At 42.4% G+C, this 16,731-nt stretch overlaps 1 protein-coding gene across 2 annotated transcripts in view; it reads right to left on the reverse strand.

Annotated features, from left to right (window-relative positions):
- The window catches only part of LOC102186814 (nuclear body protein SP140-like protein), a 93,180-nt gene that overhangs the window by 36,779 nt on the left and 39,670 nt on the right, over positions 1–16,731 (reverse strand). For both annotated transcript variants that reach the window (XM_013973246.2, XM_013973259.2), the window contains exons 7-12: positions 13,702–13,851; positions 13,101–13,184; positions 9,857–10,003; positions 9,074–9,154; positions 4,795–4,848; positions 4,090–4,173 (exon numbers count right to left, since the gene is read on the reverse strand). In XM_013973246.2, coding sequence (XP_013828700.2) covers positions 4,090–4,173; positions 4,795–4,848; positions 9,074–9,154; positions 9,857–10,003; positions 13,101–13,184; positions 13,702–13,851 — 600 coding nt within the window. The remainder of the gene's footprint in view (positions 1–4,089; positions 4,174–4,794; positions 4,849–9,073; positions 9,155–9,856; positions 10,004–13,100; positions 13,185–13,701; positions 13,852–16,731) is intronic.

A 16,731-nucleotide genomic window follows, 5' to 3' on the forward strand; every position in this document is an offset into this window, starting at 1 on the left:
AAGAATTAATTTATGCCAAAGGAAAATTAAAGGACATTTGGCTATGGCATAGGAGAGCAGCGTGAACACATTCACATTTTTGAAAGATCAGCTTAGCTAAATCACTTAGACTGTGTTTGGTGGGAACAGTGTTAGAAGAAGGAGAACAAACAGGAGCCCATAGCAGTGGATCAAGTGAGAAGTGATACAGACATGGATAAGGGTACTGACATGGAGATGGAAACAAGTGGGCAGGCTGGAGACATTTAAAAGGAATAACATTTAAAAGGATAGAGTTAGGTGACAGATTGTTGTTTAGTTGCTAAGTCAGGTCTGATTGTTTTGTGACCCCCATGGACTGTAGCCCACCAGCCTCATCTGTCGATGGGATTTCCCAGGCAAGAATACTGGAGTGGGTCGCCATTTCCTTCTCCAGGGGATCTTCTCAACCCAGAGATCAAACCTGCATCTCCTGCCCTGGCAGGCGAATTCTTTATCTCTGAGCCACTAGGGAAGCTCAGGTGACAGATGGATTATATCAATTGAGATGTCTCTGTCATGGATGACTGAGAAGTTCAAGTTGAAAGAATGAGTCAGTTAGTAAGTGTTTTAGAGATAGAGAACATTGGAGGAGCAGATTCTGGTTTTCAGGGGAAAGATGATGTGCTCAGTTCTGAAAGTGTTGAGTTTGAAGGTCTTTGAGAGATATCTAAGTGGAGAAGTCTAAAACCTTAGGACCTTGGCCAGGTCTTTCTGATATTTGTATAACTGAGTTTGAAAGCACAGAAGACAGAGTCAGGCTGGACTGGAAATGTGGGTTTAGGAACAATTTGATTGTAGATGGTTATTGAAGCTGTAAGAGTGCATGAAACTCCATTGGCGATGTCTCTTATGAACTGGGTGAGTTACAGGAGCCATTTTGATACCTGGGAACACCTTACCCTGAAAACTTACTGCCACTGTGAACAATGCTGCTTTGGTCTCATGAGCATCTCAGATCCACAACTTCTCTATTTCTCTCCTCTCTTTCTTTTGCACTACCCTGCTTCTCTCTCTTACCATTTTTTTTTCCTCATCTTTTAACCATTTATCTCTCTGTTCATTTCAGTTCAGTCACTCAGTCATGTCTGACTCTTTGCGACCCCATGGACTGCAGCACGCCAGGCTTGCCTGTCCATCACCAACTCCTGGAGCTTACTCAGATGCATGCCCATTGAGTCAGTGATGCCATCCAACCATTTCTCTGTGCCTCGTCTTTATCCCCTCCACTGATTACTTCCTGTATGTATCTCATTCCATCTGGCTTTCTATGCTTCAGTCTCTGGAGCTAGTGTTATTATTGAAGTGATCCTCTCTATACTGTCACATCCCTTTCTAATTTTTCTTCTTTTTCAATTTTACCTTGATCTTTTGGCTTTAGAATATTACAGTTTTTGCATTTATCTGTTTTTTTCTTCAGTGATATTTAGCTTCATCTCACAGTTTATCACTTTCATTGTCACCATTTGCTTCTTCTTTGGACGCTGGCCACTCTGTTATTATTACTTCTGCATATGAGTTTCCCGCATCACAGGCCTGTCAATCACAGACTTTATTATCATGTTTATGGGAAAGTTCCTAGAGATACCTTGAAAATTACCCACCTTCCTCTATAACACTTCCCAATCTGGTGACATTTGGGTCTTGTGAAGCTTGAAACATACTCAAATATCCACAACTCAGATGGGCTGAGGAGAAACACATCTGCTCCGATGACCACTCTTCATATCCAACGGAGATTTGCTCTCTTTCTACCTAGCCACACCTCCTCCTTCTCTTCCCCTTTATGGTCTCCTTAGAAAATTTATCTCCATTACTGTGATTCTGTGAGCTTCTCTGCCCCTGATTTCTCGTGTCTTCTGTGTTGATTTCTCTCATTTCATCAGTTATACTCTTTTTTTTTTAAAGAATTATTCATTGTTTATTTGAAATTCAAATTTAATTGCAGGTCCTGTACTTTTAATGTTTATTTATTTGGCTGCATTGGGTGTTAACTGTGGCACATGGGCTCCAGAGTGCCTGGGCTCAGTAGTTACAGCACGCAGACTTGGTTGCTCCATGTCAGGTGGGATCTTCCCGGATCAGGGATCAAGCCTGTGTCTCCTGTGTTGCAAGGCAGACTTTTAACCACTGGACCACCAGGGAAGTCCAGTCACATTGTTAACATCTGTTTTCTGAAAAATTTCTCTGTTTATCCTTTTTCGTCTTATCTTTTTAGGTGTTTTGTACGCCATATAGCTGGTTCCATTCCCACTCTCTTTGTTTATGGTTTTTGCATTTTCCCTCTCAATCTGGATATATATATATTTCAATATTCACACTAATACTGGTGGTTAAATATATTCATCAATATATACACATATATATGCATATATGTGTGTATATGTCACATACATATACACACATACATATATACACATGCATTTATTTGTTGTTCAGTTGCTCAGTCGTGTCTGACTCTGCAACCCCATGGACTGCAGCACACCAGGCTTCCCCGTCCATCAGCAACTCCTGGAGTCTGCTCAAACTCTTGTCCATCGAGTCAGTGATGCCATCCAACCATCTCATCCTCTGTTGTCCCCTTCTCCTCCTGCCTTCAATCTTTCCCAGCATTGGAGTCTTTTCTAATGAGCCAGATCTTCACATCAGGTGGCCTAAGTATCAGAGCTTCAGCTTCAGCATCAGTCCTTCCAATGAACATTCAGGGTTGATTTCCTTTTGGATTGACTGGTTTGATCTCCTTGCAGTCCAAAGGACTCTCAAAGAGTCTTCTCCCACACCACAGTTCAAAAGCATCAGTCCTTCAGTGCTCAGCCTTCTTTATGGTCCAACTTCCACATACATACATAACTACTGGAAAAACCATAGCTTTGACTATATGGACCTTTGCTGGCAAATTAATGTCTCTGCTTTTTAATATGCTGTCTAGGCTTGTCATAGCTTTTCTTCCAAGGAGCAATTGTCATTTAATTTCATGGCCGTAGTCATCATCTGCAGTGATTTTGGAGTCCAAGAAAATAAAGTCTCTCACTGTTTCCATTGTTTTCCCATCTATTTGCCATGAAGTAATGGGACTAGATGACATGCATTTATTATTGTTAATTATACTTTCTTGCATCAGACACTGATACATTCCCCTGTGACTATGCCAGATCCCCGTATCTCCTCTTTGGACTCTGATCACACAACACATCTCTTGTCTTCCTGTGACATAAAATAGTCACTCGTTTTTATCCTTAAACATCTGTACATCCATTAATATTTCCTCATCCCCAAATGGGGAAGCAATAGCTATTCTGCCTAAGTCTTAAAGACTTTGCAATGACAGAGTAAGGTCTTATTTGCCAAAGGAGTTTAAAATACTGCCAGACAATCCAAACACAATACATTGAGTATCTGACAAAATCTATGCTAAAGTTTTACAATGGTTCATCTGAAGCTTTTATTTCTGCCTATAATTACACAGCAGGACCAGTTGTCTTTTGATGTTTTTATAATTACAAATGGCATTAGTGCCAACCAGTATAGCACTATAGAAATCTAGGATCTCGGTGTTAGTAGACATGACAGTAAGTGCTTAAAAAGATACCATCATTGTGGTAATTGTTTCCGCTAAAATAGGAATACAAAAGTACACATTTAGTTACTAGGGCTTCCCAGGTGGTGCAGTGGGAAGGAATCCACCTGCCAGTGCAGGAACTGTGGGGTCAAGCCCTGAATGGGGAAGTTCCCTTGGAGTAGGAAAAGGCAAACCAGTCCAGTATTCTTGCCTGGGAAATCCCATGGACAGAGGAACGTGGCAGGCTACAGTTCATGGGGTCACAAAGAGTTGGACATGACTGAGCACGCACACATTATTATATTATATTATTATACTCATTTTGTTAAGTGTGAGTTTATAATAATTTCCTGCCTCCTTCCATTTTCTAAAAATCCCAGAAGTAGTTCCCAGGATTAACTGGATACAAGGTAGTCAGGGAGCTCAGAATGAAATGCATCTGGAAGCAGTAGCTTTAAATTCAGACTCCTGACATGCTGCAGGCCAAGGCTGGACATCCTAATCTTCTTTACCTGACCCATCTCTTAGGGCTGAACTAGATGTTGCCTGAGGCTCTCCTTCATTACTCAAGTCTGAAGAGTCACCACCGCTCATCCCTGCCGAAAGAAATAAAAGTCCTTTACAATCTCAGTCTGTGTCCTAGGACCAATATAGCATGGAATTCTTTAAAAGGAAATTTGGAAAAGGGAAGCTTGTGTAAGAGGGTTAAGGATAATTCTTCCACCAGGCCACCCCATGGCTCCATCTGACCTGGCGGTCAAAGTTGCTCCAGGAACCACCCCCAAGGCTGGAAGTGGACACAACTTTTGCTATGGAAGGCACTCCCTTTGGTCTCTAGCTTTTCCTTTTTCTCTTGTCTGTACATATTAACATTCCTTCTTCCACGCTGTCTCTTATCCAAAGAGACCATGGAAGCAACAATTTCAACATCAGAGGCTCCATCAGCTGGGCCCTCAGTGAGCATCCCTCCAACCTGGGAACCGCTTTATCCTTTCATGTGAGTGAAGAGTAAACTTGTATTGCACTGCGACACTCAACTTCTTGAGGTCTATGTGTTACATCAATTAGTCCAGCTCACCTAATTCAAAATAAATGTAAATCATCTAAAATACTTATAAATCTATCACTTCATTTTCAATGATATAACCAAAAAGTTGAAGGGGGGTTTTGTAGCAAAGAAAGATATTTGTTATTGCAAGAGTTTTAATTGTTCTTACGTCTCTTCCTACTGCTCGTTCTGAAGATAGACGTGCTTCCAATGGCTGATGGATCTAGTAAGCAAAGGAAAATACAACCAGTAATCTATATTAAAAAGAGTTATGAACTTATGACTACTCACATTCCAGACAGGACGTAGGCTATAAAGACGCAATGATGAACTTACTGTCTTGTTTCATCTAAGGGAAAAAGATCACTACCAAATGGAGTGAAGACTCCCAATCCTTCAATCTTAGTTGCAAAGTCAAAGAAGTTTTGAAAACCAGTATTTTTTCATAGGCTTGCAGCTAACTAATTTGGCAACGAACCTGGACTTCGGCAGCCATGAGTTCAACAAATATTTATCACAGTTGATGTGAATTCACACAGTTTGTTGCAGGAACACCAACACAGTCTATTTGAGAATGAGATTCTGTCCAAAACTTATTGGGTTGTCTTGTAATCTATAGGATATACACCACACTGCCATTCTTAAATAATAAAGCATTATTATTTTATATCTGGTTTTAAAATTTTTATCAATTTTTATTGGGGTATAGTTGCTTTATAACGTTGTGTTAAACATTTTGAATAAAGGATTACAAATGTTTCCTAAGAGTCCAGATTGTTAGTTCTGTCTCTTCTGGTGAGTTTCTGTAAGTTTCCATATATGATGTGTAATGGGCTTCCCTGGTGGCTCAGATGATAAAGAATCCACCTGCCAAGGAGGAGATGTGGATTCAGGCCTCGGGTTGAGAAGATCCCCTGGGGAAGCGAATGGCTACCCACTTCAGTATTCTTGGGGCTTCCCTGGTGGCTCAGGATGATAAAGAATCTGCCTGCAATGTGGTAGACCTGGGTTTGATCCCTAGGTCGGGAAAATCCCCTGGAGAAGAGAATGGCCACCCACTCCAATATTCTGGCCTGGAGAATTCCATGGAGCCTGGTGGGCTACAGTTCTTGGGTTCATAAAGAGTTGGACATGACCGAGAGACTAACACTTTTACTTTTATCAATATGATGTGTAAAGGACCCTTAAATGTTTATGTGCTGGAGTTTTCTCATCTGTGAAATGAGGGAACAATAGTCTTCTGACTGACATTTTAGGTTGTTATGAACATAAAAGGATACTTTATTTCTGAAGATATTTTTGAATTGACTATAGGTCCATGTCATGTTGCAGGTAGGTCGTGTTGGAGTCCTACCCAGTACTGCCTTGTACTCTCCATGTGAATCCATTAAAAATACTCATGAATGCTTGCATGCGTGCTGAGTCACTTCAGTCTTGTCTGACTCTATGGGACCCTGTGGACCACAGCCCACAAGGCTCCTCTGTCCATGGCATTCTCCAGGCAAGAATGCTGGAGTGGGTTGCCATGCTCTCCTCCAGGAGACCTTTCCTGACCCAGCGATTGAACCTGAGTCTCTCACATCTCCCCCATTAGCACGTGGGTTCTTTACCACTAGGGCCAACTGGGAAGACCCTCCAACATTACCAATTCCAGTTTCCTCATCTATAAACCTGGGAGAAGCTGGTTACCCTCACTCCCTGTTAAGGTTTTTGTAAAAACAAGATGAAGCTTCATTTACAAAAACCCTATGAGAAATCACTGTTAGCCAATGGTTTAACTATAATTAGGGTTTGAGAGTATTTAGTCTGAAGCCATTTTGCATCAATAATTTAACAGAAGCACAAATTACTCTGTGAAGACTTTCTAAAGTGGGGACTAAAGACAATATTAACAATGCTTAGAGGAATACTTTGCTTAGTATGCTCTATAGAATAAAAGCATGCTGGAGAATACTATTTCCACTCTTTAGTATTAGTAGCTGTGACAGTGTGTACTAAAAATATCATTTTACTAACATATTTTTAGTACAGTTTCAATATAGCAACAGATTGGGTTCACCCAGTTAAACAACAGTCTATATATAACACCTTCTTGCCTCTTTCCACTTCCCAACATGGCCAGAGAAGTTAAATGTGGAAAATAATATCCTAGAAGTAATTAAATCAAGGCATATGGAGAATGGTCAGAATAAGATTCATCAGAAAAACAGAACTCTGGATTTAGACTCTGGATATTTGTGGTCCAGGGCTGCAATCCTGATCTTCCTACTTGAACCATCTAGGATGGAGAGACGGTGGCTTCTTGGGCCTCTCCTCCCTCACTTGATCCTAAAGACTCAAGGTTATTGGCCTCTGCACAAAGGAACTTCTTGAAGAGTCTGGGTGTGTGACCAAGGAACCCACTGAGCAGGAAATTCCCTAATAAGAAAACTCACGAAGTCTTGAAAAGCCAAGGAAAGTGTGGTCTGTTCATCTAAGTCGCCTACCATTTAGGTTAGTGATGCTCCATCCCTTATCCCCACAGCAGAGACAATTCAAATGCAAGGGGAGACTTTGCTCTGCTTGAAACTTAACCATCCTACCCTTCTCTGCCTTCTACTTCTGACCCCTTCTACTGTCTTCTTCACACGTCATTCATCTGCTGTTTCTCATGTAGGGTACCTTGAAAACCTGTTCAAGGCTGAGTCTCCTCTTCCCACCTCCTTCCACCCCTGCCAACCTGCTGCCTTTGAACTATTTGCAAGCCTGGAAAATAATCTTCTTATGTGTCTGAACCATAGATTTGTTTGGGGACTATATTTTAGAGCCATTTACCTACTCAACTAAGATGAAAGTAGAAGGTGGACTCCCCAAAAACTGAAGCAAATTTATATTTTACTTGGGGCTTCCCTGGTGGCTCAGATGGTAAAGACTCTGCAGGCAATGTGGGAGACACAGGTTTGATCCCTGGGTTGGAAAGATTCCCTGGAGAAGGGAATGGCAACCAACTCCAGTATTCTTGCCTACAGAATTCCATGGACAGAGGAGCCTGGCAGGCTACAGTCCATAGAGTCGCACAGAGTTGGACACAACTGAGCAACTAACATATACTTGGTAAATCTAGTGAGTAAGCAGATTGAATGTTTTATTTAAAATATTACTCTTTTGTAGTATCAAGATCAAGGAATATTTTTGCTTTTTTTTATAGCACTTTTCCTAGTGTGTTTCTATAAATAGGTATGTTTCTAATATTGTCTGTGTCTAGAAAGTGGAAAGGGAGGGGAAAAATCACCAGTTTGTACACTACAGAAATACAGATCTTATGGCAAATCTGGCTGTTGCCAGGACTGAGGAAACAACATTTAGATAATCATTTGGAGCTCCAGTTTTACAAAGGAAATAATGTGGAATCCAGAATGCCAGCTTTGTTATTCCCTTTCATCTCTCATGAGACTTATTAGAGACCTTGAAACATTTATGTGATTGTGTTTTCTCATCTAGAAACAATGATAGCAATGTCTGTCCTGCTTACCCTTTAAGGTTGTTGTAAGATTGTTTGCAAAAAGTCCTTTGAAAAATCACTATATATGCCATGACTTGCTGAAGAATTGTCAAAAACACTTTGGGTTTCAGAATACCTTATCTGAAGTCTTTATTTCTGGTAATAATAGAGAGCTAGATGAGTTATCTTGTGACATGATTCAAGTTTGTGATCAGATAATAATATGAAAGTGAAAGTGAAGTCGCTCAGTCATGTCCGACTCTTTGCGACCCCATGGACTATCAGGTTCCTCCGTCCATGCTCTAGAGGAGCCTGAACTGCTGAGCCTGTGGGCCACAATTACTGAAGTCCACGTGTCCCAGAGCCTGTGCTCCCCAACAAGAGAAGCCACTGCAATGAGAGAGCCTAAGGCCCATCACTAGAGTAGCCCCTGCTTGCTACAAGCAGAGAAAACCCACGGCAGCAATGGAGACCCAGCACGGCCAGGAATAAATATGTAATAAATAATATCATTGAAAAAATCTAACATTTTATAGACACAGCAACTAGTAGTTTTAAACACACCCATTACTTTTAAAATTTATTTCTTTATATAATAAAATAGAAAACATGTATTAATTAATGGGACCCATCAATGAGTAGTGGAGAAAGAAATAGCAACCCATTCTAGTATTCTTGCCTGGGAAATCCCATGGACAGAAGAGCCTGATGGACTAAAGTCCCTGGAATCGCAAAAGTGTTGGACACTACTGAGTGACTAAATGGCAACAACCATCAGTTAACAGACCTCATCCTCAGATAGAGATTTCATATCATCCTGCATTTCCCATAACAGTAAAATTCAGAGGATATGATTCCAAGAAAAATTGGATCCATGGTTCAGAAAGGGCTCCGAGTAAGATGCTCCAGAAACAGTAGCTCTCGTGCAGATTCCTGCAGCCCTGGCCTTGCTCTCCCACTTCCTTACCAGTTATCCTTGGTGTTGACGTGGAGGGTTCTGGGAACTCGTCTCCATCACTGGATTCTGCAGAGTCCTCACTGCTGATCACTGCACAGAGGAACAACTTCCCCTTAGGATCTCAGGGTGGAGCCCACACAGTAGGAAACCCCAGAATGAGAGCACCGGGGAGACCTAGAAGCTAAGTTAATTCAAGGCACGTGGCCTGTGCTTGAATGTGGGTGAGCTGCAGGTTGCTCCTGGTCCTGCATGAACAGTGATGACGCTCACACGCAGAGGGCCCATACTTCCGTGCCCCACCCTCCTGCTACCCCTCACCCCCACCCTAGATCTACCTCTGACCCTCTATCCCATTCTACCTCTTTCTTCCATTCTCATTTTACCTCTTCACTTTCCAATTGGCCCCTTTTCCTTACTTATGCCTCTCATTCCAGGGACGGTATCTCTTGATACCTCACTTTGTCTTCATGTGTTTCTTTTCCATCTACTCTCTTGAATATCTTGGCTCTCTACTTTTCCCCCCCTTTTCTTTCTTTCTCATACTTCCTCTCTTACTTTGGAAATAATCTCCTGGACATCAATATTTATTACCCATCATCTGTCTTCTGATACTTTTTGGGTCCCTGGGGAATCTCTTCTGCTAAACTCACAGCACAGGGTGCTGGTTCCCTGCCCTTCTTTCCTCTGCCCAAGCAGAGGAAGCCACCTGGACTGGCTGGCTGGACCCTGATGCCCCAGCCTCTTGCCTGGTTCCTGTGACCCCCAACTCCACTTTCTCTTTGTCAGCCTTACCTATTATGTCAGATACTCGGTTATAGCCAGTCCTTGCTTGGGCTCGCAGTCGAACTTCTGAGTTAAAAAATGGCTTTTCCTTCTTTATATCCACTAGATGGACAGAACAGGAATTGATTTGTAGTCCATAGTTGGATGCCTTTGCTCCTAGATCAAATTTTAACGAATGAAAAATTTTAATTTGTCTCCCCCAAAAGGAGCTCACTAGCATTAAGAAGTCTTCTTCCTGTCATCTTACTACAGAGGGAGGCTCCTCCCCACCCTTTTCCTGTTTGCTGCTCAACTCTGTCCCTTCCTTCATGCCCCTCTCAACTCTAAGTGGAATCAGAGCTTCCCTAGTGGCTCAGATGGTAAAGAATCTGCTTGCAATGCAGGAGTCCGGGTTTGATCCTTGGGTCAGGAAGGTCCCCTGAAGAAGGGAAAGACAGCCCACACTAGTATTCTTTCCTAGGAAATTCCTTGGAGAGAGGTACCTGATGGGCTACAGTCCAGGTGGTTGCAAAGAGTCCGACATGACTGAGTGACTAACACTGTTGAGTGGAATCATTCACTCTTGTTCTGTCTGTTCTTTTGGGGGCAGGGTGGATATGGATTTAGCTTCTTTTATCAACATTATGTGTGCAATAGTCATCTGTATCCAGTTATATGTATTTTCTCACTGCTGTATAGCATTCCATTACAGAAATTATCCATTAAAAAATAAAACTAAAAAATCTCCATTTGTGCTGGCTCACGTTTTAGACTATGACAAATAATGCTTTGGTGAACATTCTTTTGTGTGTGTGGTGATAATATACATTTCTGTTGATTTGTTGAAGAGTGTAATTGCTAAGTCACAAGCTATCTGTATTTTCTACTTTGAAAGATTATACAAAACTGTTTTCCAAAAGCATGTGCAAAGGCAGGGATGGGTGAGAGAGCTTATCAAATTTAAGTAACTAAAAGGAGTTTGGTGTGATGGGAATGTAGTTTAATGGGGAAATACACAACTGGTAGGTATGTGTCAGTACTCCACACCTGCAGCTTTGACTTCATGCTGAGGGCCACAAGAAGGTGCGTGCATGCGTGCCAAGTCATGTCTGACTCTTGGCAGTCCCATGGACTGTAGCCTGCCAGGATCCTCTGTCCATGGGATTTCCCAGGCAAGAATACTGGGGTGGGTTGCCATGCCCTCCCCCAGGAGATCTTCCCAACCCAGGGATGGCATTGGGCTTTAAACAGGAGAACCTTATGAACTGGTCTGCATTTTGGAAAGGTCTACTGAGCTAAAATGCAGAGGGAGAATCTGAAGGAAGTGAGACAGGAGGGAAGGAACGAGCAGGAGACTGTTCTATTTGAAGTGAGAAATGACAAGACATGGATCACAGCGAGCCTTGTGGTAAAGAACTCGCCCGCCAATGCAGGAGACTTGTAAAGACTCTGAATCAGTCCCTGCGTCGGGAAGGTCCCCTGGAGGAGGGCATGACCACCTACTCCAGTATTCTTGCCTGGGAAATCCCAGGGACAGAGAAGTCTGGTGGGCTACAGCCCATGGGGTAGCAGAGTCGGACACAACTGAAGCGACTTAGCATGGGCATGGCAAAGACTGGAGAACAATTGGACAAGCTGGAAAGATTTTAAAGTTAGAATCGATGGAAGTGAGAAGGAAAACCATGATTGGTTTAATCCGCTCAGTTTTGTGACTGTTAGTTACACAGCAATAGATAGTTACAGATATGGCTTCTGAATTGAGATGTCCAACAGACCTTTTTTTTTGGCCATGCTGTGTGGCACGTGGGATCTCAATTCCCCAACCAGGGATCTAACCTTTGCCCCCTGCAGTGGAAGCACGGAGCCCTAACCCCTGGACTACTAGGGAAATCCTTCCAACAGATCTTTGAATAAAGATCTCCAGGCACTTGGTGGAATGAGTCTAGAGATCAAGTGGAGGCTGAAGATGTACGTTCAAGAAACAATAGCTCATGGGTGTTGTGGAGACTGTGGGGAGGGTGAAGATGACTGGGGAGATAATTATGGGGAGAACATTATAAAATTATGTTTTTATCTAGGGGGTTCCAGGGCTATTTTGATCATTACAGATTCCTTGTGCCTCCTTTTTGATGACAGTCTCCTCTAATGGGATAGCGTCTTGGTTTGTCTCCTCTCTCTGTATGGTCCACTCTCTACCAGTTTTTCATTTGTTGTCAAGTTATCCTCTTTGTGCCTCTCCCACCTCCAGTTTCCTGTTGTTGGTTTTTTTTTTTTTTGTATTTTTTTTCATTAATATCTTTCTCTATTCATCTCTTTTCCTCTGCATTTTTAAAATCACTGTCCCCAAGACCTAGCAGTGTCTAGGATGAGGCAAAGGAGGTGCCCAGGACTCACGAAGGTGCCACTAGTAGGGTCTCACCCTTGACCTGACCCTGCTGTCCCCTACTTGCTTTTTCAATGTATCCATTCTCTATTAAGTTCCCTTTCTCCTATTCTCCTATTCTCAGAGGTCATATTAATACTCTGTATGTCTCCTCTGTGTCAATTATGTCATTCTATATATTTTCCTCATTTAAGCTCTCAGATCGCCACCAAAGTTCTCCCTGTTTCGCCAGTGTCCAAAGCACCACATCCCTCTACCTGTCACTTTCTTTATAGAAGGCCCTTCACCTGAGCTTCCTTTCATGCAAATCTGACCTGCAGCATCTTCACGTGATTTCCGTGTTTTTGCTATAACCTCTGAAAAGGAAGTTGCAACTTAATTCTTTTCATCAACTCCACAACATGGCGTTATTTGGATTCCATATCAAGGTATCTAAAATCTATCTCATTCTTGTACTTTGTTATTTGATGCTCCCCAGTCCACCTTTTCCTATTCTTCCTTTTTGCACCGTCTTCCCAGGGACACCCTGTCCACCAAAGAGTTCAGCTTTCCTTCTCCATTGCAATTTACACCTGCTAAATCAGCTAGAGCTTGTGGGTAAGGCTGCATTGTCTTGGATGGTGTTAGGATCTGGAAGGGGTGAGGTAGTATGGGAGAGCAAAGGAAAGCTTTTAGGCTCTTAGAAAAACAAAGCTATAATTAGAAAATTGGTAAGATATGACACTTCCCTGGCAATTCAATGGTTAAGACTGCGTTTCCAATGCGGGGGACATGGGCTCAATCCTCTTCAGGAAACTAAGATCTCACGTGCATGTAACATGGCTATTAAAAAAAAAAGGATAAAATAAAAATTGAAAAAGAAAGAAAATAGGTAGGGTAAGTAATAATTACTTTCTTTGTTAGAAGGCAATGGGTTGGGTGTCTCCTCCCCGGCATCTGCATTATTTGATTGGATAGGTGCTGGTTCACAGAACTCTGAAAATAAAGAAGACCACAGCTGACATCCAGCAGAGCTTTGCTTTGCCCTATTTCCATTTTCTTGCCTCTTCGCCAACTTCTCTTTCCTTCTTATGTGTCTGCTTTGAGCCTGTCTGCATTTATTGCTACTTTACCCCACGACAGTGCCACGCTGCACTGATTCTGGAGCCAGTCTCTCCCTGACTCTTGTTTCTGTTTCTCTTCCTCGGTGGGTCTGGGACACTTCACCTTCCTAGTTTTTCTTTTCTCCCTTTCTTCCTCCAGGTCTTTCCCATCAGTACATCAGGCTCAGTTCCTGCCCTCAGTGTCCGTGTAATTTCCCCTTTCTTTGTTAATAGATGTTTCCTTGAGTGGTGCATGAATTCATTCTCTGCCACCAGTCAGGCCCTCCTGACCCCTTTAAGAGGGTAAGGACCGAATCCCTGGGCAAACCTCCCAGGACCAGCACGTCCTGGACGTACCCTTCCCCCGTGGTAAGCATCTCTACTCCCCAGGCAAAGCCAGCCAGCCTTACCTGCTGGTTCAGATTCTTGGTCACATTGTTCATTTGCTTGTTGGCTTTCCAGTGCATCGTTCTGGTTGCTGGGTGTATCATTCCTCTTTGTATTTATCTCTTCTGTTTCACTGAGGTAATCTGAGAGTCTATTTTCAGGGGAGGCTGTACCTAAACCACATTTTGATTTATAAATATTTTATTTTCCTCCAACGTCCAGCAGAATCCAACAGGAAAATACAAAGCACTCCAAGTTTTTAGAGCAGAGGATGTTTAATCCAGGGATTGGCTACACAGCTGACGGAAGAGCACGGAAGATCAAGGGGAAGAATGTGACAACATAAAGAAGAGTCAGCAGGAAGCTACGAGAGGGATAGAGGAAGTCACGGGCTGAGGTCACTGGGCAGGCAGAGGCTGGACCATGATTTGCCTGCTTTGTGGAAGGTGCAGTCAAGGCTGAGATGCAGCTGCTGCCAGGATTGCAGCTGGAGGCAGTGATGGAGAAACACCTGGCTGCTCCCTTACTCCCACTCTCCTGCCAGGGTCTCCATGTTAGGAACCCAGCAGGGAGTCAGCAGCAAGGGGACCTAACAAACAAGTCCGCAGGGGCCAGTGGCCAGAGACAGAGGGCCGAGCAGAGCAGGGGAGGGGAAGGACTGAATCCCCGGGCAAACCACCCAGGACCAGCACACACGCCCTTCCTCCATGGCAACCATCTCTGGTCCTCACTGATTCCATCAACCCCTCCCACTCTGTCCCCTCCAGCCTCAATAATGTATGAACACATAGACATATTTTTCACTGCAGTTTGGATTTTTCTCTCTTAGTGTTATTTTTCTGGACAAAGTAATTAACATGAAGCATGATTTAAAATTATTTCCCAAAGTTTTAGTATGGAATGTGGGTCCTGGTGCTTGTTTTGTGCCATATCCTCAGGACTGGGAGCCTCCCCTTGGGGTGGGGGGGCGGGCGTGAGACAGAGTGCTCCTCTCACCTGGGCACATCAGCCCACCTTGTCAGGTCAGACGCTCGAACACATTTACTGGTAACTTGCTGTGTATCATTTGGGTCCTAGGTTGAAGTTTCTCTCTTTATATTCCTTGTTCCTCAACATCAAGATGCTCTGGGATTTCATTTCCTGGTAAGGGTGCTCCCAGACCATGCTGTGAATTTCGGAGAACTTCATTGCCTCCTCTCTCCACACCCTACACACACACACACACACACACACACACACACACACACTGAATCCTTTCTCTTCTGCTCATTGCTTGTCACAATTCCATCCGCTTATCCTTCCCTGTTTCCATCAGCTGTACTAGCAGATGAATGGGCAATATATATTCATCCATATGTGTTTTAAACTCTTAACGTTTTGAATAAATGTGATTTGTTAAACGTATTACTGTGTTTTTCAGCAAAGGAAACTATAAACAAGAATGGGAGAAAATAATCTCAAAGGAAACAACTGACAAAGAATTAATTTCCAAAATATACAAGCAGCTCATACAACTCAATACCAGAAAAAAAAAACAATCAAAAAGTGGGAATAAGACCAAAATGGACATTTCTCCAAAGAAGACATACAAATGGCTAACAAACATATGAAAATACGCTCAACACTGCTCATTATTAGAGAAATGCAAATTGAAACTACAATGAGATAACCACCTTACACCAGTCAGAATGGCCAATGTCAGAAAGTCTACAAACGATAAATGCTAGAGAGGGTGTGGAGAAAAGGGAACCCTCTCACATTGCTGGTGGGAATGTAAATTGATACAGCCACTATGGAAGATGGTATGGAGATTCCTGAAAAAGCTAGGAATGAAACCATCATATGACCCAGCAATCCCATTCCTAGGCATATACCGTGAGGAAGCCAAAATTGAAAAAGACACATGTACCCTAATGTTCATTGTGTCATTTTTTACAATAGCTAGAACATGGAAGCAACCTAGATGTCCATCTACAGATGAATGGATAAAGAAGCTGTGGTACATATATACAGTGGAATATTACTCGGCCATACAAAGAAATGCATTTGAGTCAGTTCTAATGAGGCGGATGAACCTAGGGCCTGTTATACAGAGTGAAGTAAGTCAGAAAGAGAAATATAAATATTGTATACTGACACCTACATATGGAATCTAGAAAGATTATACTGATCAATAAATTTTCAGGGCAGCAGGAGAGAAACAGACGTATGGACGTGGAGTGAGGAGGAGGGAAAGGATGAAATAAAGGAGAGAGTAAAATGGAAACTTACAATACTGTATATAATATAGATAGCCAATGGGAATTTGCTGTATGACTCAGGGAACTCAAATGGGCTCTGTGACAATCTAGAAGAGTGGGATGGGGAGGAAAATGGGAGGGAGGGGACATGGGTGTACCTATGGCTGATTCTTGTTAGTATTTGACAGAAAACCACAAAGTTCTGTAAAGCAAATATCCTTCAATTAAAAGAAGCTAAAGTAGCAAAAAAGTATTACTGTGCTTCCAAAAATCACTTTGAAAGTTCTTCTTATAAAAACATATTACTAATTTAGAACATTCTTTTTAAAATAATACATCCCTAAGGGAAGCTACATAGTAAGAGCCTTTCATGTTGTACATAGTTTCCTAAGACTCCTCTATGTTCCTTACTTACTAAGGTGAGTCATGGAATAAAGACTTAAAATTTGCTATAGAGTAGTGTGCTGTAAGCAGGGAAAACTATGACCTTCAATCTATCTTCCTGGGCCAGAAGGTGGCATTGCTATTCTCACTGCTTTTCCAGCCTGAGGAATCAGTAAATCCAATGAACACCTATGAGAGAAAAAAATCTCAAAGTGTACTACGAATGTAACAGTTAAAAGCATGGACTCTGGCACCAGACACAAATAAAGATGATGATTAAAGGCAGTAATAATGACAAATGCGTGGAACACCGATATAGCCCCAGACGAGACTGTGAACGCTTTATATGGTGTAACTTGTTTAAAATCCATCACCTTCTGAAATAGGTGCTATTATCATGTCCATTTTACAGATGATGAAACTGAGGAA

This window comes from Capra hircus, chromosome 2, assembly GCF_001704415.2.
Source record: "Capra hircus breed San Clemente chromosome 2, ASM170441v1, whole genome shotgun sequence".
Taxonomy (NCBI): domain Eukaryota; kingdom Metazoa; phylum Chordata; class Mammalia; order Artiodactyla; family Bovidae; genus Capra; species Capra hircus.